At 40.0% G+C, this 26,683-nt stretch overlaps 2 protein-coding genes and 2 non-coding genes across 7 annotated transcripts in view; 2 read left to right on the plus strand and 2 right to left on the minus strand.

Moving 5' to 3' along the window:
* LOC126273327 (odorant receptor 47a-like) overlaps positions 1-11,111 on the plus strand; it is a 120,216-nt gene extending 109,105 nt beyond the window's left edge. Inside the window, exons 7-8 of the mRNA XM_049976873.1 lie at positions 8,339-8,494; positions 10,557-11,111. Coding sequence (XP_049832830.1) covers positions 8,339-8,494; positions 10,557-10,613 — 213 coding nt within the window. The 3' untranslated portion in view covers positions 10,614-11,111. The remainder of the gene's footprint in view (positions 1-8,338; positions 8,495-10,556) is intronic.
* Positions 11,112-13,274: 2,163 nt separating this feature from the next.
* Positions 13,275-13,349, minus strand: Trnat-ugu (transfer RNA threonine (anticodon UGU)). Its single transcript has one exon. It is a non-coding gene; the product is annotated as a tRNA-Thr (tRNA).
* Positions 13,350-13,783: 434 nt separating this feature from the next.
* Positions 13,784-13,858, plus strand: Trnat-ugu (transfer RNA threonine (anticodon UGU)). Its single transcript has one exon. It is a non-coding gene; the product is annotated as a tRNA-Thr (tRNA).
* Positions 13,859-24,204: 10,346 nt separating this feature from the next.
* LOC126272753 (uncharacterized) overlaps positions 24,205-26,683 on the minus strand; it is a 451,358-nt gene continuing 448,879 nt past the window's right edge. For all 4 annotated transcript variants that reach the window (XM_049975856.1, XM_049975857.1, XM_049975858.1 and 1 more), the window contains exon 9: positions 24,205-24,832. In XM_049975856.1, coding sequence (XP_049831813.1) covers positions 24,784-24,832 — 49 coding nt within the window. In that variant the 3' untranslated portion in view covers positions 24,205-24,783. The remainder of the gene's footprint in view (positions 24,833-26,683) is intronic.

Below are 26,683 nucleotides of genomic sequence, written 5' to 3' on the forward strand. Positions count from 1 at the left end.
ATGGTTTTTATTTGAACACTAGCTTAGCACCGACTGGTTTGGCTACATAAACGATATGGTCTGAACAGATTTGTTTTGTTTTCCTTTAATCAAATTTTTATGTTGTTTACAAATTGCAACATCTTCTAAGCTTTTCACATTAATTATGGCCATAGAAAAATGTACTTTTGACCAGAAAGGGATTTTGGCAACTGAAGTCTTGTTAATCATGCCTATGCTTTCTTGTGGTAATATCTCTATAGAAACTTTCATCCCATAACACATATTTCTTTATGTCTAACCAGAAGTGAAATACATTTTTCATAGATTTAAAATCTTTTTATATAATGAAATATTGCCTTAAAAATTTCCATCCCCTATTTAACCCACTTAGAGGTTGAATTTCCAAAAAAGTGAAACACATATTTTTTATTTCTAACAAAGAAACCAAATACAAATTTTCCTTGATTTATCGCTGAAAATTCTTTCTTAATTAACTAATTTCTTAAAACTTTTCATCCCCTATTTCAATCCCTTAGGGAGCTGAATTTCCAAAAACACTGAAACACATAAATGTAGCTTTAAAAATGCTGTAATAATTCTTTCATAATGATTAACTTTTTTAAAAAAACTTTCACCCAAATTGTACCCATTAGTGAATGAATTTCATAACTGTTGGAAACACACATTTTTTTAAATTTCTGATTGAGAAACCAAATACCATTTTTTATAGTTCTGACTTCAAAATTGCCTTAATAGTGACATATTTTCAAAAAGCCTTTCATCCTCTATTTCATCTCCTTAGGGGTGGAATTATGAATAATCCCTCCTTAAATTGTGCATGAAGTAGAAGATCCATACCTTCCACAAATTTCAAGTTTCTGTCCTTAGAAGGTTAGGCTGGGTGATGATGAGTAAGTAAATCAGTCTGGCCCTATTTCACCCCCTTAGGGGCCGAATTCCCAAAAACTTTTATACATTTTTTTTTTTTTTAAATATCTAACTGAAAGTGAAATACCAGTTCTCACAGCTGTAGCTTTAAAAATACTTTAGTGGTTCCTTAATGATGATTTATCTTCTAAAGAATGTTCATCCCCTATTTAGCCTCTTAGTGGTTGAATTTCAAAAAAATGCTGAAGTATGTATTTCTTTATTTCTGACTGATAAACCAATTAACAATTACTGTGGGTCTAACTTCAAAATTGTCTTAATAGCAGTGCAGACCTTTCATCCCCTATTTCACCAACTCAAGGTGGAATTTTGGTTGGTAGACGAGAAAGCGGACAAGTTATTCTCAGTGCCAGATACAGAATGAGGATTAATTTCTGAAAGCAGTCATGAAACTGTGTGTGTGAGGAGCATGAAAATGAAAGAATGAGAGAGAGAGAGAGAGAGAGAGATAAAGGGGAGTGATGTAATGTGAAATGGGAGAAATATGTAGAAAATAACAAAAGAGAAAAGGATTGGGGTAACAATACAAGGGGGGGAGGGGTCAAAAAGTTTCTAGCCTAACAAATAAACAATGACAGAAATTTCATAATACCACTTTATTTTTCCATATAATACCAATGTACACTAATACACTTGCGGGCATGCTCAGACATCTTCTGCAAACCATTCAAATAAAAGATTTGTTATTTCGAGTCCAACTAAATGTTCACAGCATCAGTCACTGCATCATCATTGTCAAATTGTCGTCCTTTGAGCCTTTTTTTAGGTTTGGGAAAAGAAAATGTCTGATAGAACCAAATCTGGAGAAGATGGCATAACAGTTAAAACCTGCAGTCACACATAGCTTCCAGTGTTGTGAATGCTTTGTGGGCCAGTGTGTTGTCCTGATGTAAGAGAACTCCACACGCCTATTTTCCATGACTTTTTTTCTTTATCTCATCTCTCAAATGGAGCAGGATGATGCAATAGTATGATGCAGTGATTGTTATGCCCTTTTGCAAGTAATACACCATAACTACCCCTTCTGCTTGCCAGAAGACCGATGCCGCCACCTTACCAGCTGTTTTCTGCACCCAGAATTTTTTGGGGTACGGAACGGAGGATGTTTCCGTTGCTGTGACTTGTTCTGTCTCAGGATCAGGTTGATGAATGCACGTTTTGTCCATTATCACATACCCTGCAAGAAAGTCGTCTTCACCTACTTCAAATCGGCAGACGACTTCTTCACAACACTGCACAAGCTCCCACCTGTGATCTGCATTCAAGTCTTTCGGCACCCACCAAGATGAAACACTCTGCATTCCAAAATATCCACAACAATGTCATGAGCATGCCCATGGGAGATTCCAAATATAGTTTCAATGTGCTACAATGTTGTTCGGTAATCCAGCAAAATTTTATCATGAATTGCAGTCACTGTTTCATCTGTGGCAATAGTGATAGGTCTTCTGCTCCTTGGCACTTCTTCCACTCTCATTCTTCCACTTTTGAAGTCAGACACCAAGTTTTTCACTGTTCCATAAGACGGAGCACTGTCCTTAAGCGTATCCCACATGTCCTCTGCAATTTCCTTAGGTGTTACTCCCTTCAAATGAAGATATTCGATCACAGCACAGTTCTTGATTCTCTTGATATGTGCCATTTTGCTTACATTATGGTATACAAAGCATCCTAGTGCCAAAACTAATGAAGCTGGAGCCACAGAACTTATATACTCACAAAGGGACACCATAAAGGAAAGTGGTTTGTACGAGACATTATGGTCTCGGGGTAAAAACTTTTTGACCTCTCCTTACAGAATGTAGAGCCCAACCTAGGGACTAGTACATATCTAGGCCAGAGAGATGACAATCTACATCTATCTACATCTACACTCTCTAAACCATCGAGTGGCGCATAGCAGAAGGTATGTCCGATTTTACCAGTTATTAGGGTTTCTTCCTGTTCCATTCATGTATGGAGTGTTGGAAGAATGATTCTTTGAATACTTCTGAGTGTGCAATAATTATTCTAATCTTATCATCATGATAACTATATGAACAATATCCCAAGACTAATAATTTAAAGATGGCTCTTCAAACTTCGTTAATAGATTAGGATAGTTTACACCTGTCTTCAACTGCTCCTTTATCATGGTCAATACATTTGCTAGCCGGGTTATTGGTTGTATACTACGAGGGGCACACGTGCGTCAAAGCAGACGGGTTTGAATGGGCACTCCCCTGCTGCATCATCACATTACTTACATTGGCAGCAATCATTGATATTAGCACTGAAGAGTCTGCCAGTTCAGTTCCTTTAGTATCTCCGTGACACTCCCATGGATTAAACAAACCTGTAACCATTTGTGCTGCCCTTCTCTATATACATTCAATATCCCCTGTTAGTCCTATCTGGTACAGGTCCCACACACCTGAGCAGTATTCCAGAACCATTTGTATGAGTGATTAACAATCAATCTCTTTTGTAGACTGATTGCACTTCCCCAGTATTCTATCAATAAACCAGTCTACCACCTGCTTTACCCACAACTGAACCTATGTGATCGTTCCATTTCATGTCCATGCAAAGTGGTACACCCAAGTATTTGTATGAGTTGGCCGATTCCAACAATGATTCACTGCCGTTATAGTCATAGGATACCATGTTTCTACATTTTGTCAAGTGCAAAATTTTACATTTCTGGACAATTAGGGCAAGTTGCAAATCTGTGCACAAAGTTGAAATCTTATCAAGATCTGACTGAATATTGATGCAGCTTCTTTCAGATGGTACTTCATTATGGACAACTGCATCATCTGCAAAAAGCCTGATTCAACTGTTCATATTGTCTGCAATGTTATTAACATACTAGGTGAACAGCAAGGGTCCCAACTCACTTCCCTGCGGCACTCCCAAAATTACTTTTACATCTGACGATGACTATCCTTTCAAGATATCATGATGTGTCTTCCCTGCCAAAAAGTTCCACAAATTTCACTTGATAGAACATATGATTGTACTTTTGACACTATGCGTAGGTGTGGTACTGAGTCAAATGCTTTTCAGAAATGAAGAAACACTGCATCTACCTGGTTGCCTTGATGCAAAGCTTTCGGTATGTCTTGTGAGAAAAGTGAAAGTTGGGTTTCACATGATCCATATTTTCGAAATCCATCCTGTATGGCACTGAAGAGGTCATTTTGTTCAAGATACCTCAGTATGTTTGAGCTCAGAAAATGTTCTAATATTCTACAATGAATTGATGTCAAGGATATGGTGCAGTAGTTTTGTGGATCACTTCTACTACCCTTCTTGTAGACGGGTATTATTTGTGCCTTTTTCCAAGAACTGGGCATGGTTTTTTGTTTGAGGGATCTATGATAAATTTATAGTGAGAAGAGGGGCTGACTCAGCCACAAATTCAGTATAGAATCTGACAGGTATTTCATTGAGGCCTGGAGCTTTGTTCATTTTTAATGATTTCAGCTCATTCTCAACACCACTGACACTAACAGTTATTTCATTCATCTTTTCATTGGTATGAGGATTAAATTGGATCCCATCACCTAGTTGTGGGAGCATTCTTCTGATAGCCACATTACTTGCATCAATGATGATGGACAAGAGAGCATCACTTACAGAATGTGTTAGTGTCGCAGGTTGTTGGAAGGACAGTTTGATATTATCGAAGGTGTTGAGAATTCCCAGAGTCTGCATCAGTGTTTTATTGCCATGCTTGTCTTTTCCTGCTAGTGAGTCCTTTACTGGGGCTTGAATAGTTGTGCTCTATAGATGTCTCTTATACAAGTTGATGGTTCCCAAAAATCATCTTAATTCTGGCCGAGACAGAGCTTCAAGCAGTGCTGTTTTCTCTGTGATGGGTCAGACCCCTAATGCATTAACCATGTGCCCTAGAAATAAGACTTCCTTCTGGCATAATTAACACTTTTCTTATTGATCTCAGTGTTGTAATAATTAAAGGATATCGAACACAGAAAGAAAGTGCATCTCTTGATCTTCTAGACTCTCTCAAGGTATGAACAACAAAAAGGAGAACATTGTAAAATTTTATCAATAAAATGCTGCTAGGTCTGTGTGGCATTTTATAGGCTGTAAGACATGAAATGGTGCTCATACAACCCAAACAGTATATTAACAGCTCTGTTTTTGACATATCATTCAAACACTGGAGATCTGGAGATATGACTCCTTGCAGTCAGATGCTGCTGCCAAAGAATGAGAAAAACCTATAATGTTCATAACTGGGTATCTATATGGTACCATTCATGCATTTAGTGATGATAGTCCCCACATGTTCTATGATACCTGTTCTTTTTTGGGAACAAATATATGGATTATGGCTGAGCATTGTCTGATGGTGATACTATCTCAGCATTAAGAAGTAGTTCTGTAAAATGCTTTGCTATGCACAATCTATCTGATGGCAGATACTGAGCCATATAATGAACTGATGACTCCAGCAGCAGAATGATGTGGTGCACTGTCTCATTATTCACACAGTGCCTGGCCATTCAGTCACAATGTTTGGTGATTTCACTCATCACACACAGGGGGATAGCATGTACACTTACAATATCAGGCACTGAACTAACTTTGATCTCTCGCTTTGGATCAGAAAACTATGTGGACAGTGATGTGTGTGGTGTATGTACTGAGTAGACTGCTGCAATGGCTGCTGTGGTGGCGATTGTTGTAGAGACTGCTGTTGTCACTGATGCTGTTGTCACTATTGTTGTCAGACTGTGCTGTGGTCACAAACACTGCTCAAGTCCTTTTGAACTGTAAGTAGTCTCTTTAGTCCTTTTGAACTGTAAGTAGTCTCTTTTTCAGATCTGAATTCACTGTATGCTATTGTAAATGCTCCTGTCTAGCATCTTCAGATTTGTTCGTCATACATGTAGTTCTTGTGTTAAAGCTTGCTCTAGTCTCACATTCTCATTGTGAAGGTCTTGCTGCTGCTTAAGTATTTGCAATAAAAGATGTGTCATAGGCTTTCCACAAATGCCAGTGTCTAAGGTTTTTCTACAATTCCAGTATATTTAGCAAGTATGTCACACACACACACACACACACACCTATCACAAGCTGCCTCCAATGTTGTGTCTCTTGTCTCCAATGCATGTATGGTACCACCACATTTGCAAGTGTGTTGAAGCCACAGCACATGAAAACCTGGCATCAGCTAAGAGTGGAGCAGATGTAGGCCGAAGGTCAGTAGACCCTCTTCGTGTGTTGCCAGGAGTGCTCGTGGCTACCCAGTTGGTGGAGTCCATATGGAGCTGTTGTGGCCCCCTCATGTCTGAGGAGAGCAACCTGGTGGGAAGCAACTGCAGTGCCCTGGCATTGTTGTGGGATTCTGTGTAACTTGTTGGTCAAACATAACCTGTTCTTCGCAGTGTTACGTTCTCTCGCAATTAGCACTGGCTGAATAAGCGTGGAAATTTAAACATCCAAATTGGCCACTATGTGCCATTTGGCATATCCTACGAGATGGAATCTTGCAGTAGTGTTCAAAACTGTGAGAGTGTGTTGCAACCAATTCTCTCTTCAAATATGACTTGTCAAAGCTGTTGTTCTGATGTCTTCATCAGACATTTTAGTGGTGCCATCTTCGCTGCTTCAAATTGGGGCGCTTGTTGACTGTCATTGATGATGTGAGTATAACTGGCGAGGTTGTACAGTAGAATTACAATTTCCGCATGTCGTCCTCAATACTATAACACTGCAAAGTGGATTTCACCATCTAAAACCAAACCTCCGGTACTAACTAATATAAACCATGAATAATGTTTTTATTGCTCTTAAACCAAGCCAGTATACACGCGAGCATCTGCTCACAAAAGTGTAAAAATCCAGATTGACTAAACACTAAATATATCACACAAATTACTGTTCTTTCTTTTCTTATCCTCAGTCACCTATATTGATATTATTTCATTGTTCTATTGCAACTTGTGTGGAGAAATCCCAACAAGTATCTCCCCCTCCCCTCCCCTCCTCTCCTCTCCTCATTTCTTTGGTTTTCATTCACAGTTTTTCTTCTCTTATTTCTGTACTGCTCAGCCTAGAACAATAACTGTAATGAGGATGAGGTGACTCCCATCTACCTTCCTCATGAGGTGGTGGTGCTATAAAAACATGTGCTTTGTGTTGATACATTATGAGGCTTGAAAAGTCCATGTTTCATTATGTATTAGCATCCTTATTTTCTGCAAAGTCTTAGTTAGTGTCTGCAGTAGGCCCAGAGAAAAGCCAAGTGTTACACAGTTCTTTGACTTCTGCTGATTCAATACTAGGGAGCTCTGCTATCAAGAAAAATTCAAGAAATAGTTATGCAGGATGTTGCTGATTAAACTACATCCAACATAATTACCTCTCAAAAAAGTACTGAGAACAAGAGACTGCCTCAAATAAGCACCAGTTTACATATTAGCTAAATTCTTTATTCAATTGTTGTCAATAGTGTGATGCTAAGTCAGTAGTGTATTGCTAAATTCATTTTAATAACTGAAACTGACATTTTTCCTAAACTGAATGTTCACTGATATTCATCTTCCTTTTGGACAGTACCTTCAAATAATTAATTGCAGTTAAAACATTTTACACCTTTTTTAAACCTCCAAATAGTGGAAAACAATTTTTACAAAATGATACACTGATTTCAATAATTTCGGGGTGTTACACACTTTGTAAACTATTTCCTGAGTGTTTTTCTCTCTAGTCCTGAAAAGCTATGAATTTTAAGATGTCAGGAAGCTAATGTTGTTACATCATTTTAGATAAGTAATCTTTCACGGTGTCTGCAACCAGTTTGGTAGTAATGAATTACACTTGTTTTCAGTCGTTAATTTTTTTCCCCTTTGTTTTTCACTTCTCATTATCAATACATGGCACTTTGTCATTTTATAAACATTATTTCATTCCATCAGGCCCAAAAACTGTGTGTTGTTAGTATGTCCACTTCCAATATTGGTAGTCAAGCAATACTGTGTACATTAGGACTGTACTAGCCATTATCAAATTACATGTTTCATTTCAATGTGATGTGTTGTGGCTGCCTATACAAGGAAGAGTGATGAAAACACTCTGTGTCCATCAAAGGCACTGCCTTCATGAGAAATAAATCTCGCTGAATGCTCAGCTGGAATCATAAATCTTAACTCTGATGATGGTATCAGGTCAGAAAGATTGGAGCCTCCTCCATCCACACTACTCACTTCAGTGATGGAACTGGTTTCCATTGTTCCCTGTGTGTCACTGTATTAGCAATTAAGATATGAGAATCAAACAAAGCTTCTGCTTCTACTTCCAAATTCTCATAACAAATTCAGACACTGAAAAGAAATTAAGAAAGTAAGAATATTTCTGTAACTGTACTTACTTGTTTTTGCAATCAACTCTACAGACAGAGAGCATATCAGATGCAGCTTATGACAGTGGCTGGGAAGAGCATGATGTTTCAACACAGAAGAATGTAGCGTTCATCATGCAGCGTGCCCAGAAAACAATTGTCTTCAAAGGCGGCTGGTTCTACACACTAACCACAGAAACCTTTGTGGAGGTGAGTCACTAATAAAGAAAAACTATGTTCTACCTCCTTACCCTTGAAACCAGTGGGAAGTAATTCATGACTAATTTTAATGTATTACATCAATAGAAATTGTGGGATGGAAACAATCCCCAAAAGTGAGGAAAAGCAACCACTTACTTTGAGTGAACTACTACTTTCTTTACCAATTGTTGTACACCCCCCCCCCCCCCTCCTTTCCTTTCCCTCACCCCCATACTCATACATAAAATTTCTCATCCAAATCATCAAATCCTCGTGTGTGTGTGTGTGTGTGTGTGTGTGTGTGTGTGTGTGTGTGTGTGTGTGTTTTAATAGGAAAAATAGTAATTCTGTGTCTTGTGTGAAGTGCAGCAGTCATTTGCAGCTGAGTAGTTGCCATCCCTCACTTTTGATTTGATTAATGTTAAAGTTCATTTTCCTTCCATTTACATCTGTTTTGTTTGTCTCTGTGTTGTGTCTCGTCTTCATTATCCATATAGGGAGAACTCTGTGTTGGGATGGTGGGTATTTCAGATTACTGCCTAGAAAGTGGTTAGTTCTAAACTTTTATGTAAGTGTCACTCTTCCTTTCAATGTCTGCAGCATCTTATTTTTCTTAATTCCTGTGACCAATTAGTGTGGTTACTCTGAGTGCACATGGTGTACCTCATTAATGGAACCTAAAATGGCACCCACACAAGCAATATTCCTGTATAGGTCTTACAAATACTTAGGAAGCATTGTTTTATGCAGACAGACAGAAAAATTGTTGTATTCTATTGTAGTACCAAGCCTGTCTCCAGGATCCACAACTGATCCTATCTCACCTTTCCATCTGACATCTCTGTGCATTGTCATCCCCTTTGTCATTCTCATTCTCTTTACTTTCATTTTAAGTGTGTACTTAATGAATGCTTCTTCAGTAAATATCATTGTCTGAATGAACTTATTTTGCTGGAATTTATAATCAGTAAAAGCAAATAGAAAACTACAAAGTACAATAAGCATTTTTGTTAGAAGGAATGGTCAGTGTCACTAAATGACATATCCATACAAATAAATAATTTAAATAAAATAGAAAGAAACTTCCACATGGGAAAAATATATTAAAAACAAAGATTCCAAGACTTACCAAGCGGGAAAGCGCCGGCAGACAGGCACATGAACAAAACATACAAACACACACACAGAATTAAGAGCTTTCGCAACTGGCAGTTGCTTTGTCAGGAAAGAGGGAAGGAGAGGGAAAAATGAAAGGATGTGGGTTTTAAGGGAGAGGGTAAGGAGTCATTCCAATCCCGGGAGCGGAAAGACTTCCCTTAGGGGAAAAAAAGGACAGGTGTACACTCGCACACACACACACACACACACACACACACACACACACACACACATATCCATCCGCACATACACAGACACAAGCAGACTGTGTGTGTGTGTGTGTGTGTGTGTGTGTGTGTGTGTGTGTGTGTGTGTGTGTGTGTGTGTGTGTGTTTGTGTGTGTGTGTGTGTGTGTGTGTGTGTGCGCGCGCGCGCACGAGTGTACACCTGTCCTTTTTTTCCCCTAAGGGAAGTCTTTCCGCTCCCGGGATTGGAATGACTCCTTACCCTCTCCCTTAAAACCCACATCCTTTCATTTTTCCCTCTCCTTCCCTCTTTCCTGACGAAGCAACTGCCAGTTGCGAAAGCTCATAATTCTGTGTGTGTGTTTGTGTGTTTTGTTCATGTGCCTGTCTGCCGGCGCTTTCCCGCTTGGTAAGTCTTGGAATCTTTGTTTTTAACAAATAAATAATTTTACAGAAGTTAGTAATTTCTCATGCAGCAAATATTATGTTCATCACTTTCTAATTTATAAGGCTTTACTTGGTCAAAAATGTAGAAAAGCAGTCTTAATTTTCAATATAAACTTTACTTTTTGAGCTAGACAGATAAAATTTGTATTTCTGATTTATGCCACTATTTTACTCCATTAATGAGCAATATTAATGTAATTATTTTGTATGCACCATTAACTATGCTAAGGAGTTGTGAGTTTCTTGCTGTATGCCAATCAGAGAAATGCATTTACTTGCAGCTCCTCCGCCTGTCATTTTCCTACTACACTGTGCTTCGAAATATCAATGACAGATAAGAGAAGCCACAGAATGTGGACTGGATGATCTGATAGCCAAGTGCCCTCTTCTTATGATTATATCATCTTTCAAGAGGATAGCTGTCAGTAAGAAAACTTGGTTCCATTATTGAGAACTTCAGAGGGACAGTTTTACACCATGCATCACTGATTGTGCTTTTAGTTAAAACAGATTATTGATGATAGAAATTCAAAACTGTTTATTACAGCATCGTAATTCTATAAACTATAATTATATAAAATTGCTTGTAATTAATGCAGAAAATCAATAAATTGCCAAGAAGAAGAAGAAGAACAAAGTATAAATTTTTCAATAGTACAATGTGGCACTGCATCAAAATGTTTCCATTGTGTAGTTGCTAAGCTCAATGTCTTTTTATATTTGACTGTTCATTTCTTTAGTTGGTACCATCAAAATTTGTAAAAAAAATCTCTTAGAGTATGAAATTTTCTGTCTACATTTGTATTATTGTCTCTTAAACATGTTCGGTATGTCCAAATGCCTATTTCCTAAAGTTTGAATTAAAGCCTTGGCTAACTTGCTCAAATAATCTTGGACTAGTTTCTGAATTCCATCATCAAATCATTTAATAGCAACTGATTTGCCTGGATATCCAGTGTTAAGGAATTGGCATGTATAGCAAACTTGAGGGTCACACTGATAACAACCCATGCACAAACAACAGTACACTTCAGTGCCACAGTGATGTTGAACAAACTCTATTATGCTTTTGCAACAGGAGGAGGAAATAGTGGTTTTTGAAATGGCATCAATAATAAGGGGTAATAGGAAACAAAACCCAATTCCTCAGTAACAGAATCACTGAATGTTTAAGATGATGCACATGGGTATTAACTTAATATGACTAAGTGATTTGCAAACACAGTCGGAATAGTCAGTTTCCACTTTTGAAACTCATTCACTCACATTCATCATTTTACATGGATCTCATCATGAAAGAAAACCTTCAGGTTTGTAAGATGAACCCAGTAGATACAATACCAAAGAGAAAATTATGTAAGAAACCTGTCATATACATTCTATTAGTAACTTACTGTTTGTAATTTTGTAAGCAACAATAAACATACAAATTACGAAGAAAGCCACTAGTTGAAAAGTAAATAAAATAAATAAATACTGCTCTTTCCTCAGTTAAGTTACTGCTACTTTGTCAGCGATATTCTTACAAGTTTTACACATCCAGTGAGATTTAATTTCCCGTTTGTTTTTCTGTATTTGTATCGGAAGTACATTTTTTTTATTTATTACTAGCAAACTTGACAATGCTTTGCAATTGATAAATATGTATGGGACTTACTTATATATCCTAAATTCCATAACCCCCCCTCTCTCTCTGCCCATCTTCTCATCCCGGCTCTCTCCATTCATCACCTCCTCCCCCCATCTCTCTGTGCATAGCCTCCTCCCCCCTTTCTCTGTCCACCTCCCCCTCCCTCTCTCTATGCCCATTTCCATCTGAACATTCAGTTTCCATACATCTCATCCTCCCATCACTCTGCCTGTGCCTGTTTGAATGTTCATTAGGGTATGGTTTTTTGATTATCTATCGTCATGCCCTGAAAGAGACACATCCTACACAAGATACTTCCAATCACTCGAGAAGTGGTATTCTGCCACCCACTAAACTTCCACAATGTCCTATTCCATCCCTATGTCACTCCCTCCCCCAGTCCCGTACCACAGACATCATGCTCCTGCGGAACACCCAGATGCAAGACCTGCCCATTCCACCCACCCAGCACCACGTGCTCACAGGCTTATCCTACAACATAAAGCAACCACATTATATACCAGCTTGGCTGCAACCACTGCACAGCATTTTATATTGGCATGACAACCAACCAGGTTTTAACTATAATGAATGGCCACCACCAAACTGTTTCCAAAAACAACGTAGACCACCCAGTGGCACAACATGCAGCAGAGCACATTAGGTGAGATTTCAGTGGCAGTTTCACAACCTATGCCATCTGGACCATCCCCACTAGCAACAACTTTTATGAGGTGCGCAGATGGCAACTATCCTTACAGCATATCCTTAAGCTAAAGCAAGTCACTGCCGCCCCACTCCGACCACCACCCAGTACTTATTTTGATAGCATGTATAACAGTACTTTTGACAATTGACAATATGTGTAGGTGCGGTAAATACTTTCCAGAAATCAAGAAACACGGAATCTACCTAACTGCCTGGATCCAAAGCTTTCAGTACTTCATGTGAGTAGAGTGCAAGTTGGGTTTCAAGTGATCTATGTCTTCGAAATTCATTTTGGGTGGCATTGTGGAGGTCATTCTGTTTGCGATACTGCATTATGTTTTTATTCAAGAGATCTGCGATAGATTATAGTGAGAAGAGTGGCTGACTCACACACAAATTCAGCATAGAATCTGACAGGGATTCCATTGGGGCCTGTAGCTTTGTTCAATCATAACTATTTCAGGTGTTGCTCAACACCACAACACTTATATTTATTTCACTTACCTTTTCTGTGGTTTGAGGATTAAATTGGGACAAAACTCCTAGGTTGTCCTTTGTAAAGGAAGAATTGAAAATGGAGTTAAATGAAATGATAATTAAATGGACACCCTAGCTGTAAACAGGCGTTGATGTACTTCATTAGGGACATGTTGAAAATGTGTGCCCCAACCGGGACTCGAACCCGGGATCTCCTGCTTACATGGCAGACGCTCTATCCATCTGAGCCACCGAGGGCACAGAGGATAGCGCAACTGCAGGGACTAATCCCTTGCATGCTTCTCGTGAGACCCACATTCCCAACATGTCCACACCTCTACATTTGAGTGCGCCTAAGAGATGTTTGCCCATCATACTCATTACTCGTGGCAGATTAACCTACCAAGTCCTGTACGTGTTCGGGCATATTGTGTGCGTTTGCACAAGAAGGTCAATGGCCGGGAAGCCATATTTTAACTATACATGACGATAGTATCTGTTCTCGAAAGAACAGTTACTGTAGATGATCATGCAGCTTTGCTAGAAATGAAATGATAAATGGACACCCTAGCTGCAAACAGGCGTTGATGTACTCTTAGCTGCACTCAATTGTAGTGGTGTGGACATGTTGGGAATGTGGGTCTCACGGGGAGCGTGCAAGGAATAAGTCTCCGCAGTCGCGCTATTCTCTGTGCCCTCGGTAGCTCAGATGGATAGAGCGTCTGCCATGTAAGCAGGAGATCCCGGGTTCGAGTCCCGGTCGGGGCACACATTTTCAACATGTCCCTAATGAAGTACATCAATGCCTGTTTGCAGCTAGGGTGTCCATTTAATTATCATTTCATTTCTAGCAAAGCTGTATGGTCATCTAAGGTAACTGTTCTTTCGGGAACAGATACTATCGTCACGTATAGTTAAAATGGAGTTAAACATTTCAGCTTTAGCTTCACTACTCTCAGTTTCTGTCTCATTCACTAGGGACTGGACACAAACTCTGGTGCCTTTACACATGACCAGAATTTCTTTGGGTTCTGCAAAAGATGACTTGACGATATTCTTGCATGGTAGTCATTGAAGGCATCACTTATTGCTCCACTTACAATTAAATGTGTTTCATTCAGCGTCTCTCTATCTATTTCCAGGGCTATCACAAGTTCTGAAAATCAGGGAATATCTGGGAAATATGAAAAAAAAGCACTGGAAAAACCTTGTTTTTGTCTCACTGGATGAAATAGTTTGTTTACCGAGATGTCACACATCTTCACCAGCTGGATGCAGCTGAATATGTACGGCGTTTCCCTACTTCCTCATTCTTACTGCTGCTCCCCTTTCTACCACTCTCCTCAGTTTGGAGTCCGCACTGCCATTACTTGTGATGGCACTCATGTATGCATAAGTTGTGTCCAAGTGATTGTGTGAATGTGTGAATGTGTGAGCGTTCTCATTTTCTGACAAAGGATATGGCCAAAAATTTAGTTGTGAGAGTGTCATTATCTTTTGTATGTGCCTGTCTGTGGCTTATCGATCATCTTTACAGTGAATTTCTACCTGTCCTCATTAGTATTGATTCTCAGAGTATTTGTGCAAGTTATCTGTTGCATGGATTGATCACTGCGGTCTCATTTTATCAACATGGTGTCTGTGACACGTGAATATCTGGCCACATTAGTGGGCTTCCGTGAAGGATATCTCTAATGGTTGGGGCCTGCTGAACTGAAGCCCATAGTTTCTCACTAATGTGCAGGCCCTGCCTGTCAGATTTAGCCCCACTGATCAGCCCACAGGCCCGGTCCGTTTGTGTTTAGTGTAACATGGCAAATTTTCATGGTTTATCGATGGACCCAGGAGTGTTATGCTGCTCAGCAGGTGAGAGGCTATGGGGGATGAATTTCAGGAAGTGCAACTGTCTCGCTCCAAGTACAGTGTAGAGTTTTATAAACATTTTATTTATACTAGCACATTTTGGCACTTCAAAAGTGGTGTATATATATTATAAAGTATGGATGATAAAAAGAGGAAAATTGTGGCGGTCGCTGGCAGTTTGCATGTTATGTATTCATGTATTTGTTGAAAGAAAAATCACACAATACCTGTAAAATAACAGACATTACATAGTGGGTAATAACCAACAGTAACAGATATAGTAGAATCAAAATTTTATTGGCGATCACTTATATTGTTGGTTTACACAATTCTTGCCCCACTTTATACACATCTTTCAAGGGGCCTATTTTTTCTGAGGTTATTTCTGAAATCAGTTAAGATATTGTAAACCTGTCTTGCGACATCAACAAAATGCATATTTTTGTCACAAAATGTGTTTCATTTTATTGAAATAAAATAACAATAGTGGTCTTAATGAAACATATATACCACTTGGTTTGCTTTCTTTATCTAGAACCAGTTCATTACAAAAGATGTTGACGTAAGTACCTAAGATTTTTGCTCACGTTTAGAAATACACAAGTCCTTATATTTTTTGTCAACTTAGGTCTTTGCTTACCCTTGAGATCTCTAAATTTGTCTGGAAATCAGGGAAACGTCAGGGAATTTCACTTCAGGAAACTTGTGATAGCTCTTTATAGCCCTATGCTTTATTTTAAGCCTGTTGTGCAGTAATCTCTGTTTCTTTAGAAGTTTCTTTACAGTGACTGTATACCATGGAGGTTCCCTCCCATTATGAACTGTTCTACTGGATACATATCTATTGATTGCATGGTCAACTATTCGTTTAAACTTGAGCCAGACTTACTCTGTGTATCTCTGACCTGTGTTGAAAGTTTCAATATCCTCATTAAGATATGACACTACTGATATTTTATCTAGTTTACTGAACATACATATCTTTCTGCTTATTTTAGATGTCCTTTATACTTTGGTTCTCATTGTTGCCACAACCGCATCACGGTCACCGATAGCAGTTTTGGAGTGGATATCTTCAAAGACGTTAGGTTTGTTTGTTGCCATTAGATCCAATATGTTTCTGTCACGAGTGGCATCCCTAACTATCAGTTCTAGGTAGTTTTCAGAGGAAGCATTTAGTAAAATTTCACAGGCTGTCTTATCACACCAACCACTAACAAAACTGTAATTTTCCCAATTAATTGTGGGATAATTAAAGTCTGCATTCATGATTACAGTATGACAGGGGAATTTATGTACAAGTGAACTGAATTTTCTCTAAAGTTTTCAGTTACTCTGATGGGTGTTAGAAGTATCTAATTATCATTTTACGTCCACCCCTGATACGGAGTCTTGCCCCATCAAACTCACATATAGCTTCAGTTTCTATCTAAGTGGATTTGTGTCTCTTATCTACTGCGACAAATATACCTCTTCCATTTCCTATTTGCCTATTCTTTCAATATACACTTATATTTTCCCAAAATTCTTGGTGCTATCAGTTTCAGGTTTCAACCAGCTTTATGTACCTAGTGTTATGTAGACCCAGTGCTTTTCATGAGTGCTTCCAACTCTGGCACTTTGTTGTGAATGCTTTGACAGTTTACCATTAGGATTTTAATACTTTCATCTGTGAAAGGCACTGCATGCAATCTTACCCTGATACTTCTGGGATTTCTACACTAATCATTTTCTGATTTGGATAGAGAGTTGCCTAATCTAATAACCTTTGTGTGCACACCACACACAGTCAGCTAACTGAGTAGCACACCTGAGCTATTAGGGGGACCCTACAGTTCTCAACCGTATGGCACAAGTCCAGGAAGTTGCGACCTAGCCTGTCACAGAATCTTCAAAGTCTCTGATTCATTTGTTCCACTCAACTCAGAATGAAAGAGCCACGAAAAGTTCTGGGGTCAGTGCTGCCAATTGTGAGCTTCATTTAAACTCCATGCTCAAGGCTGGTATTCTCAGCCTTCTTTGCCAGTTGCTGGAATGACCCAAGAATGACCTCAGAGCCCAGTAAACAGGCGTCATTTGTTCCAATGTTCACCACAATCTGCAGTTGGTTCACCCTAAAGGGTGGAAATTAACACATAGAAAGGTAACACATTGAGTTGAGAAGAACTACACTCCTGGAAATTGAAATAAGAACACCGTGAATTCATTGTCCCAGGAAGGGGAAACTTTGAAACATTCCTGGGGTCAGATACATCACATGATCACACTGACAGAACCACAGGCACATAGACACAGGCAATAGAGCATGCACAATGTCGGCACTAGTACAGTGTATATCCACCTTTCGCAGCAATGCAGGCTGCTATTCTCCCATGGAGACGATCGTAGAGATGCTGGATGTAGTCCTGTGGAACGGCTTGCCATGCCATTTCCACCTGGCGCCTCAGTTGGACCAGCGTTCGTGCTGGACGTGCAGACCGCATGAGACGACGCTTCATCCAGTCCCAAACATGCTCAATGGGGGACAGATCCGGAGATATTGCTGGCCAGGGTAGTTGACTTACACCTTCTAGAGCACGTTGGGTGGCACGGGATACATGCGGACGTGCATTGTCCTGTTGGAACAACAAGTTCCCTTGCTGGTCTAGGAATGGTAGAACGATGGGTTCAATGACGGTTTGGATGTACCGTGCACTATTCAGTGTCCCCTCGACGATCACCAGAGGTGTACGGCCAGTGTAGGAGATCGCTCCCCACACCATGATGCCGGGTGTTGGCCCTGTGTGCCTCGGTCGTATGCAGTCCTGATTGTGGCGCTCACCTGCACGGCGCCAAACACGCATACGACCATCATTGGCACCAAGGCAGAAGCGACTCTCATCGCTGAAGACGACACGTCTCCATTCGTCCCTCCATTCACGCCTGTCGCGACACCACTGGAGGCGGGCTGCACGATGTTGGGGCATGAGCGGAAGACGGCCTAACGGTGTGCGGGACCGTAGCCCAGCTTCATGGAGACGGTTGCGAATGGTCCTCGCCGATAGTCCAGGAGCAACAGCGTCCCTAATTTGCTGGGAAGTGGCGGTGCGGTCCCCTACGGCACTGCGTAGGATCCTACGGTCTTGGCGTGCATCTGTGCGTCGCTGCGGTCCGGTCCCAGGTCGACGGGCACGTGCACCTTCTGCCGACCACTGGCGACAACATCGATGTACTGTGGAGACCTCACGCCCCACGTGTTGAGCAATTCGGCGGTACGTCCACCCGGCCTCCCGCATGCCCACTATACGCCCTCGCTCAAAGTCCGTCAACTGCACATACGGTTCACGTCCACGCTGTCGCGGCATGCTACCAGTGTTAAAGACTGCGATGGAGCTCCGTATGCCACGGCAAACTGGCTGACACTGACGGCGGCGGTGCACAAATGCTGCGCAGCTAGCGCCATTCGACGGCCAACACCGCGGTTCCTGGTGTGTCCGCTGTGCCGTGCGTATGATCATTGCTTGTACAGCCCTCTCGCAGTGTCCAGAGCAAGTATGGTGGGTCTGACACACTGGTGTCAATGTGTTCCATTTCCAGGAGTGTAGATGGATTTTGGAGTAGGTTATTTAGAGTATAGAGGGAAGAGCAAAAATTGTCTCAAAATGTCATCAATGAATATGAATCAGGTGCGGGGTTTTATGTGTTGACTGGACAGGAAGGTTCCTCCAGAGGACCATAACTAAGAGAGCATAGATAGGATGATGTATTTTGAGTGCTCATAGCAGTATCTCAGATTTGTTTATAGAGTTGTTCTTCAAAAGTGAAATAATTGCTTGTCAAGAAGTGGTTGCCTAGTAGGATTTAGAAAAAGGTGGTGGGTTTAACATTAAGACAACATTGGGAAAGTCTTGCAGCTGTGGACATAGGGAACGTTTGTGTGTTAGAACATTCACTGCATCAACAGTGGCAAACAAGGGAGTCTGGTGATAATGGGAAACTGCAGGAAGGCAGTGAAGGAACTGAACAGTGTCTTGAATGTAGTATGGGAGATTGCAGATAATACTTTGTAACATGAGCCAACAAAGGCAGAGGGTCATTCTCTATAGGAGCTTTGTATCCAGTCATAATGGGACGATCGTTAGGGAGACTTGTGGGGATGAGTTTGTGAAGTCTGGGAAGTAGGTAACATGCAGTAATGCAGGGAGTAGTTTGTGTGAGGAGACAGACAGCTTCATCCCAAAACCTGACATCTGAATCTAAGTGGATCATGGTCATTAGGTTTACGCACAGAAGTGTTGCGAAGTTGTCGGTAGTCTGTAGCCACAGTTAACGACAATTCATGACTACTGTGGGAAGCATGTTAATGGCTGGATTGGTTGTTAGGTTATTAATAGCTGTGTGCTCCATAGGAGTGATGTTGGACTTCCTGAGGACAAACTGGGAAATGAAGGTGAGGTCACGTTGGAAGTGACGAATTTATGAAATATTATTAGGAGTTTGGATGCAAGAGGAAGTGGACCACTGTTGGAGGGTGGTTGGAACTCTCTTAAACAAGTTTTTATGCGATGTTTTGTGTGGCTATCGCCAGTGGGAGGGGGGGGGGGGGGGGGTCAAGAAATTTTTCCGCTGCAGGGAATGAGTAAAGGTAAGAAGGTCTGTTACAAGTTCTTCATGGTTATGCTTAGGTTTTGGGCAGAAGATGAGGCCTTTTTAAAAGTACTGGGACATTTGCTGGGCAAAATGGTTGACAGCTTTGTTATTGGTTGGGTTTTCAGGGGCAGTATGTTTCAGGAATGGAGGAGAAGGAAGTTTTTAGGGAATGTTGAGTAAGTCAGCAAGTCACGGTTGGGGGAGCTATGATGGGCGTTTTTTTTGGGAGGGGGCGGGGGGGGGGGGGGGGTGCGTGGAACAGAGAAGAAGGCTCTTTCTTGGCTATGCACCTTGCCGTTGATGGGGAGGCTTGCGTGTCTCAGCGATACATATAGCTGTACCGTAGTTGCAACCACAACGGAGGGTATCTGTTGAGAGGACAGACAAACATGTGGTTCCTGAAGAGGGGCAGCAGTCTTTGCAGTAGTTGCAGGGGTAACAGTCTGGATGGTTGACTGATCTGGCCTTGTAACACTAACCAAAACGGCCTTGCTGTGCTTGTACTGAGAACAGCTGAAAGCAAGGGGCAAACTACTGCTGTAATTTTTCCCAAGTGCATGCAACTCTACTGTTTGGTTAAATGATGATGGCGTCCTCTTGGGTAAAATGTTCCAGAGGTAAAATAATCCCCATTTGGATCTCCGGGCGTGGGCTACTGAAGAGGACGTAGTTATCATGAGAAAGAAAACTGGCATTCTATGGACCGGAGTGTGGAATGTCAGGTTCCTTTATTGGCAGGTAGCTTAGAAAATTTAAAAAGGGTAATGGATAGGAATGAAGGTAAGCTACTACAAACAGCAAAGTGAATGCATTATTGTGGCCAAGATATACACGAAGCCTACGCCTACTGGCTCAGCAGATGACGAAGAAATTGATAAAATATATCATGAGATAAGAGAAATTATTCAGATAGTGAAGGGAGACGAAAATTTAAGAGTCATGGGTGACTGGAATTCGAGAGTAGGAAAAGGGAGAGAAGGAAATGTAGTAGGTGAATATGGATTGGGTCTAAGAAATGAGAGAGGAAGCTGCCTAGTAGAATTTTGCACAGGGCATAACTTAATCAAAGCTAACACTTGCTTCAAGAATCATTAAAGAAGGCTGTATACATTGAAGAAGCCTGGAGTTACTAGAAGGTACTAGATAGATTATATAATGGTAAGACAGAGATTTAGGAACGAGGTTTTAAATTATAAGACATTTCCAGGGGCAGATGTGGACTCTGGCCACAATCTGTTGTTTATGAACTGTAGATTAAAACTGAAGTAACTGCAAAAAGTTGGGAATTTATGGATATGGGACGTGGATAAACTGACTAAACCAGAGGTTGTAGAGAGAGCATAAGGGAACAATTGAAAGGAATGGGGAAAAGAAATACAGTAGAAGAAGAATGGGTAGCTTTGAGGGATGAAGTAGTGAAGGCAGCAGAGGATCAAGTAGGTAAAAAGACGAGGGCTAGTAGAAATCCTTGGGTAACAGAAGAAATATTGAATTTAATTGATGAAAGGAGAAAATATAAAAATGCAGTAAATGAAGCAGGCAAAAGGGAATACAAACTCTCAAAAATGAGATCGACAGGCAGTGCAAAATGGCTAAGCAGGGATGGCTAGAGGATAAATGTAAGGATGTAGAGGCTTATCTCACTAGGGGTAAGATAGATACTGCCTACAGGAAAATTAAAGAGACCTTTGGAGAGAAGAGAACCACGTGTATGAATATCAAGAGCTCAGATGGAAACCCAGTTCTAAGCAAAGAAGGGAAAGCAGAAAGGTGGAAGGAGTATATAGATGGTCTATACAAGGGCAATATTCTTGAGGACAGTATTATGGAAATGGAAGAGGATGTAGATGAAGAGGAAATGGGAGATACGATACTGCGTGAAGAGTTTGACAGAGCACTGAAAGACCTGAGTCGAAACAAGGCCCCGGGAGTAGACAACATTCCATTGGAACTACTGACAGACTTGGGAGAGCCAGTCCTAACAAAACTCTACCATTTGGTGAGCAAGATGTATCAGACAGGCGAAGTACCCTCAGACTTCAAGAATAATATAATAATTCCAGTCCCAAAGAAAGCAGGTGTTGCCAGACGTGAAAATTACCGAAATATCAGATTAATAAATCACGGCTGCAAAATACTAACGCAAATTCTTTACAGACGAATTGAAAAACTGGTAAAAGTGAACTTCGGGAAGATCAGTTTCGTTTCCCTACAAATATTGGAACACGTGAGGCATACTGACCCTATGACTTATCTTATAAAATAGATTAAGGAAAGGCAAACCTACGTTTCTAGCATTTGTAGACTTAGAGAAAGCTTTTGACAATGTTGACTGGAATACTCTCTTTCAAATTCTGAAGGTGCAGGGGTAAAATACAGGGAGTGAAAGGCTATTTACAATTTGTACAGAAACCAGATCGCAGTTATAAGAGCCGAGGGGCATGAGAAGGAAGCAGTGGTTGGGAAGGGAGTGAGACAGGGTTGTAGCCTATCCCCAATGTAATTCAATCTGTATGTTGAGCAAACAGTAATGGAAACAAAAGAAAATTCAGAGTAGGTATTAAAATCCATGGAGAAGAAATAAAAACTTTGAGGTTCGCCAATGACATTGTAATTCTGTCAGAGACTGCAAAGGACTTGGAAGAGCAGTTGAACGGAATGGACAGTGTCTTGAAAGGAGGATATAAGATGAACATCAACACAAGCAAAATGAGGATAATGTAAAATAGTCGAAATAAGTCGGGTGAGGCTGAGGGAATTAGATTAGAAATGAGACGTTTAAAGTAGTAGGTGAGGTTTGCTATTTGGGGAGCAAAATAACTGATGGTCGAAATAGAGAGGATATAAAATGTAGACTGGCAATGGCAAGGAAAGCATTTCTGAAGAAGAGAAATTTGTTAACATGGAGTATAGATTTAACTGTCAGGAAGTTGTTTCTGAAAGTATTTGTATGGAGTGTAGACATATATGGAAGTGAAACATGGACGATAAATAGTTTGGACAAGAAGAGAATAGAAGCTTTCGAAATGTGGTGCTACAGAAGAATGCTTAAGATTAGACGGGTAGATCACATAACTAATGAGGGGGTACTGAATAGAATTGGAGAGAAGAGAAATTTGTGCCACAAACTTGACTAGAAGAAGGGATCGGTTGGTAGGACATGTACTGAGGTGTCAAGGGATCATCAATTTAATGTTGGAGGGTAGTGTGGAGGGTGAAATCGTAGAGGGAGACCAAGAGATGAATATACTAAGCAGATTCAGAAGGATGTAGGTTGCAGTAGGTACTGGGAGAGACTAAGAAGCTTGCACAGGATAGAATATCATGGAGCACTGCATCAAACCAGCCTCAGGACTGAAGATCACCACCACCACCACCACCACCACCACCACCACCACCAACAACAACAACAGGTAATCTCATGCAAATTTAAGACAGAAATAGCCTGTATCTCTTCCTCAAGTGGTGCTGTTCCAACTGTCAAAAGGAAAGAGTTTATATTTCAGTTATGGCATTGAGTAAGTTGTGGTCATGCAGTAAAAAGGTCTCTGTGAAAGATTTTGAGGCTGTCAATTACAGTTTTAGCTTGGATTGTACAATTATGAAGGACCAGATTGCCGAGGGTGAGAGCCTAAAGGGATTTCAAAGGGTGAAGGTTCTTGTGGTAGAAAGCTCTAGACGACAGTTTTAATACTAAGTCCACTCAGTAAGATACCACACGCCACACAAGATTACAGAAAAATTATGCAAGACACATTCTGCTAGGGCAAATAAGCTTTTTGAATTGGGAGAGGTACAATGAGGAGGAGTTCATGGTTGGATGGTCGAGAGACAAAAGGAGTGACTGAAAAAACTAGTTCGAAATAAGAATCTGAAAATATGTGGTCTAAGTGTTATGACAGAAATAAATGGTAGATGTCATAGAGAGAGCTGTTTACGATGCTAGAAGAAAGGTCAGGAAATGTTTAAAAGAATCTGGAAGTAGTTGGCTTGATCGTACATAAATATTTTCAATTGCAATCTGCTTTAGTTGAGAGTTTTTCTTTCCCTTATGTTACTTGGTGTTTGTGTGCCAGAAATGAGACATCAAGCCTCCAGGAAATATCATTGTTTAACTTTTAGTCTGTATTTGTTTTATCCATAATACATTTAGTTTGGAGGATAGCAGACATGGACTCACCAGTCTTATCCTTGTGTCATGGTGAGCAGCCCAGCCATATTCATTCTCCATGAACTGAGTCATGATTATTGTTGCCTTATAGGTACTAAGATCTACCTTGTGTGAACATTTTTAATGGACATCGAGATCTACTCCACTTGGTTTCCTTAATCCTCTTTAGATGCAGTTAAGGGTTTGACATACTTTTCTTACTCTGAACTTCATGTAACCCAAGTTTCTTTTATACTCTTGAAACATAATTATGCTTTTCTTCAGCATATTGACACTGGCAGAAGAAAAATAATTATTGTAACCCTGAATTTTCAAACCAGAAACTTGAAAGAATCTCTTTGCTCGTTCTACAACTACACACACCTGTCATCTTCAGGAAAGATCAATGAGAACTCAATTCCAGTAATAAACATAATGTGGGTTATGTGATGAGGAGTAATAAAACATCATGTACTATTCCATTTACTTTTTATTGGAAGTAAATTATTTTTCACTTTTACTGAAAGACAAAATTCAAACTATCACTTGCGCAGTTTGTAATACATAGTAATTAAATGGTGTGCTTTTCTTTTATGCCAATAAACAGTTTATCATGACAGTGACTCTGGTACATCCCTGCTACAATACACAGATAATTATAATTGGTATCTTTTCGTCTTCTCCAGCCACAAAATTAAATATTTAAAATGTTACATTTGTTTTATTTGGTATAATGCCTATATATAATACAACTTATTTTCATTAAAATGTTAAAACCTATGTACAACAGTCTACTATTTTCAAATAGAAACACTTTTTACATAATTACAAAAACTTAACAGAATTAAAGGACACACAAAAATGTCATTTAAAGCTACAGAATTATCTGTTATTTTGTCTAACTCGTTAAATATTTGGCAGCATTTGCATTATATATTTCACACATGAATGCAAAAGGTCAAGCATCTCTTTAGGATATCACACTTGCTAGTAACTATATTTCATGGTGTGATTAATCAGATCATCTTTGTGGAGTACTGAGATCTTTTTGTCAGCCATTGAATTTGTCCAGATCATCACATGATTTTGATTTGTTGGCTCTGTAAAAGATGAAAATCACTCAGCTGCATAAACTTTTAAATACTACATGATAAAATGCTTTGTAAGATGAAAATAGAGGACCAAAGACTTAGACACTGGTTATGTTGAAAACTTGCTGAGAAGTTAATGCAACAGAAGATAAAATAATTATTCGGTCACCTTACATTTAATCGTACACTTGAAACCTAGCGAAATGGTTCTGACCCACCTGCTACCATTCTACTATTTTGAATAATATTCTTTTCCAAATGTATGTACTAATTTAATCACTGCTAATTTCCATGATATAATAAATCAGTAATTGATGGTGGTGGTGGTTAGTGTTTAACGTCCCGTCGACAACGAGGTCATTAGAGACGGAGCGCAAGCTCGGGTTAGGGAAGGATTGAGAAGGAAATTGGCCGTGCCCTTTCAAAGGAACCATCCCGGCATTTGCCTGAAAAGATTTAGGGAAATCACGGAAAACCTAAATCAGGATGGCTGGAGACGGGATTCAACCGTCGTCCTCCCGAATGCGAGTCCAGTGATCAGTAATTGAACTTGCCTCAATAGCATGTCATTGTCAGCCAACAACATCATCTACACAAGGTAGCCTAACTCAGTGGCTAGTCCTTATTTTGGACTTTTCAGTAACCAATTTCATTTATTTGGAAACTCATTAATTAAGGAAATTAATTAAAGTTTGACCATAAACTAAAATATTTTAGCCATGTGTGTTCTTCACCCTATGTAGGTGCCAGGTTTGACATTGTACTTTTGTCACTTTAATTTTTATGAGATGAATAGTGCCTTTGTTTGTTCAAAAGAAGTCACCAATTAACAATATAATGAAATTATCAAAATTATGAACCCAGACATTTTATTTGAAAGTAGGGAATGTACCATGTAGATGTGCAGTATATCATACAAATAGCACCTTCAGCTTTAATCTTGGATGGTTGTAATTAATGTGTACCTCCTCAGGGAGGTCCATTGTGGGCTATAGTTACAATATGGCAATGAAACTTCGTAGTTATGCTAATGCATTAATACGGAACCAATTTATGCTGGAAAAACTTAGTTTCAATTGTGGTCTCCAGGTGCAAATCATGTGCTGTATACTGTTTGTATGATGGTATGACATCCACATTGTCATTTGACAAACCACAGTATGGCTATTGAAAAGGAAGTCTGTACGCTGATAGTGAAATTCTTTGATGTTAATAGCAGTAATTACCATACTTGAGAGAGTATTACTGACTGAAAGATCTGAGGAGAGGTCCGATCCCTTTAAATGGTTTAAAGAAGATGGTAATGAAATTATTGATGACATTGCAGTTGCTGTAACTGATCATGCAGCATGTGCCCTTGGTAGTACTAGTGTTCGTGCAGTGTCACAAGACTTACCCATTCCATATTGAACAGTACTAAATGTTTTGTGGTCTGTCTTATGGTACACTGGTACCCTTACAAGCTCCATATGATGCAGCAACTGAAACCTTACGATCCACATCAGTGTTCTGAATGTGCTCCTTGGTTTCTGGCATGGATCAAAGTTGCTCATATGGGGCTGGGCAATAATCTATGGAATGAGGAGACACATTTTACACTGTGGGGTGCAACGAATATACAAAATTGCCAACTTTGGGTACTGTTGGACTATGTGCTGTGCATGAAGAGCCACTACACTCATTGTATGTGACTGTGGTGTGGATTCGCAAGCACCTTTATTCTCTGCCTGTTTGTCTTTGAAGTCAGGTGTGATGTGAAGTCTGCACATTATTGAAACCTCCTTGTGCAGTACCTGATTCATAATTTGGAAGAGTGCAACTTTGGTGAAACCACTGTTTTCATGGAATATGGGACAACAC

The sequence above is a fragment of the Schistocerca gregaria genome, chromosome 5 (genome assembly GCF_023897955.1).
Source record: "Schistocerca gregaria isolate iqSchGreg1 chromosome 5, iqSchGreg1.2, whole genome shotgun sequence".
NCBI classification, from domain to species: Eukaryota; Metazoa; Arthropoda; class Insecta; order Orthoptera; family Acrididae; genus Schistocerca; species Schistocerca gregaria.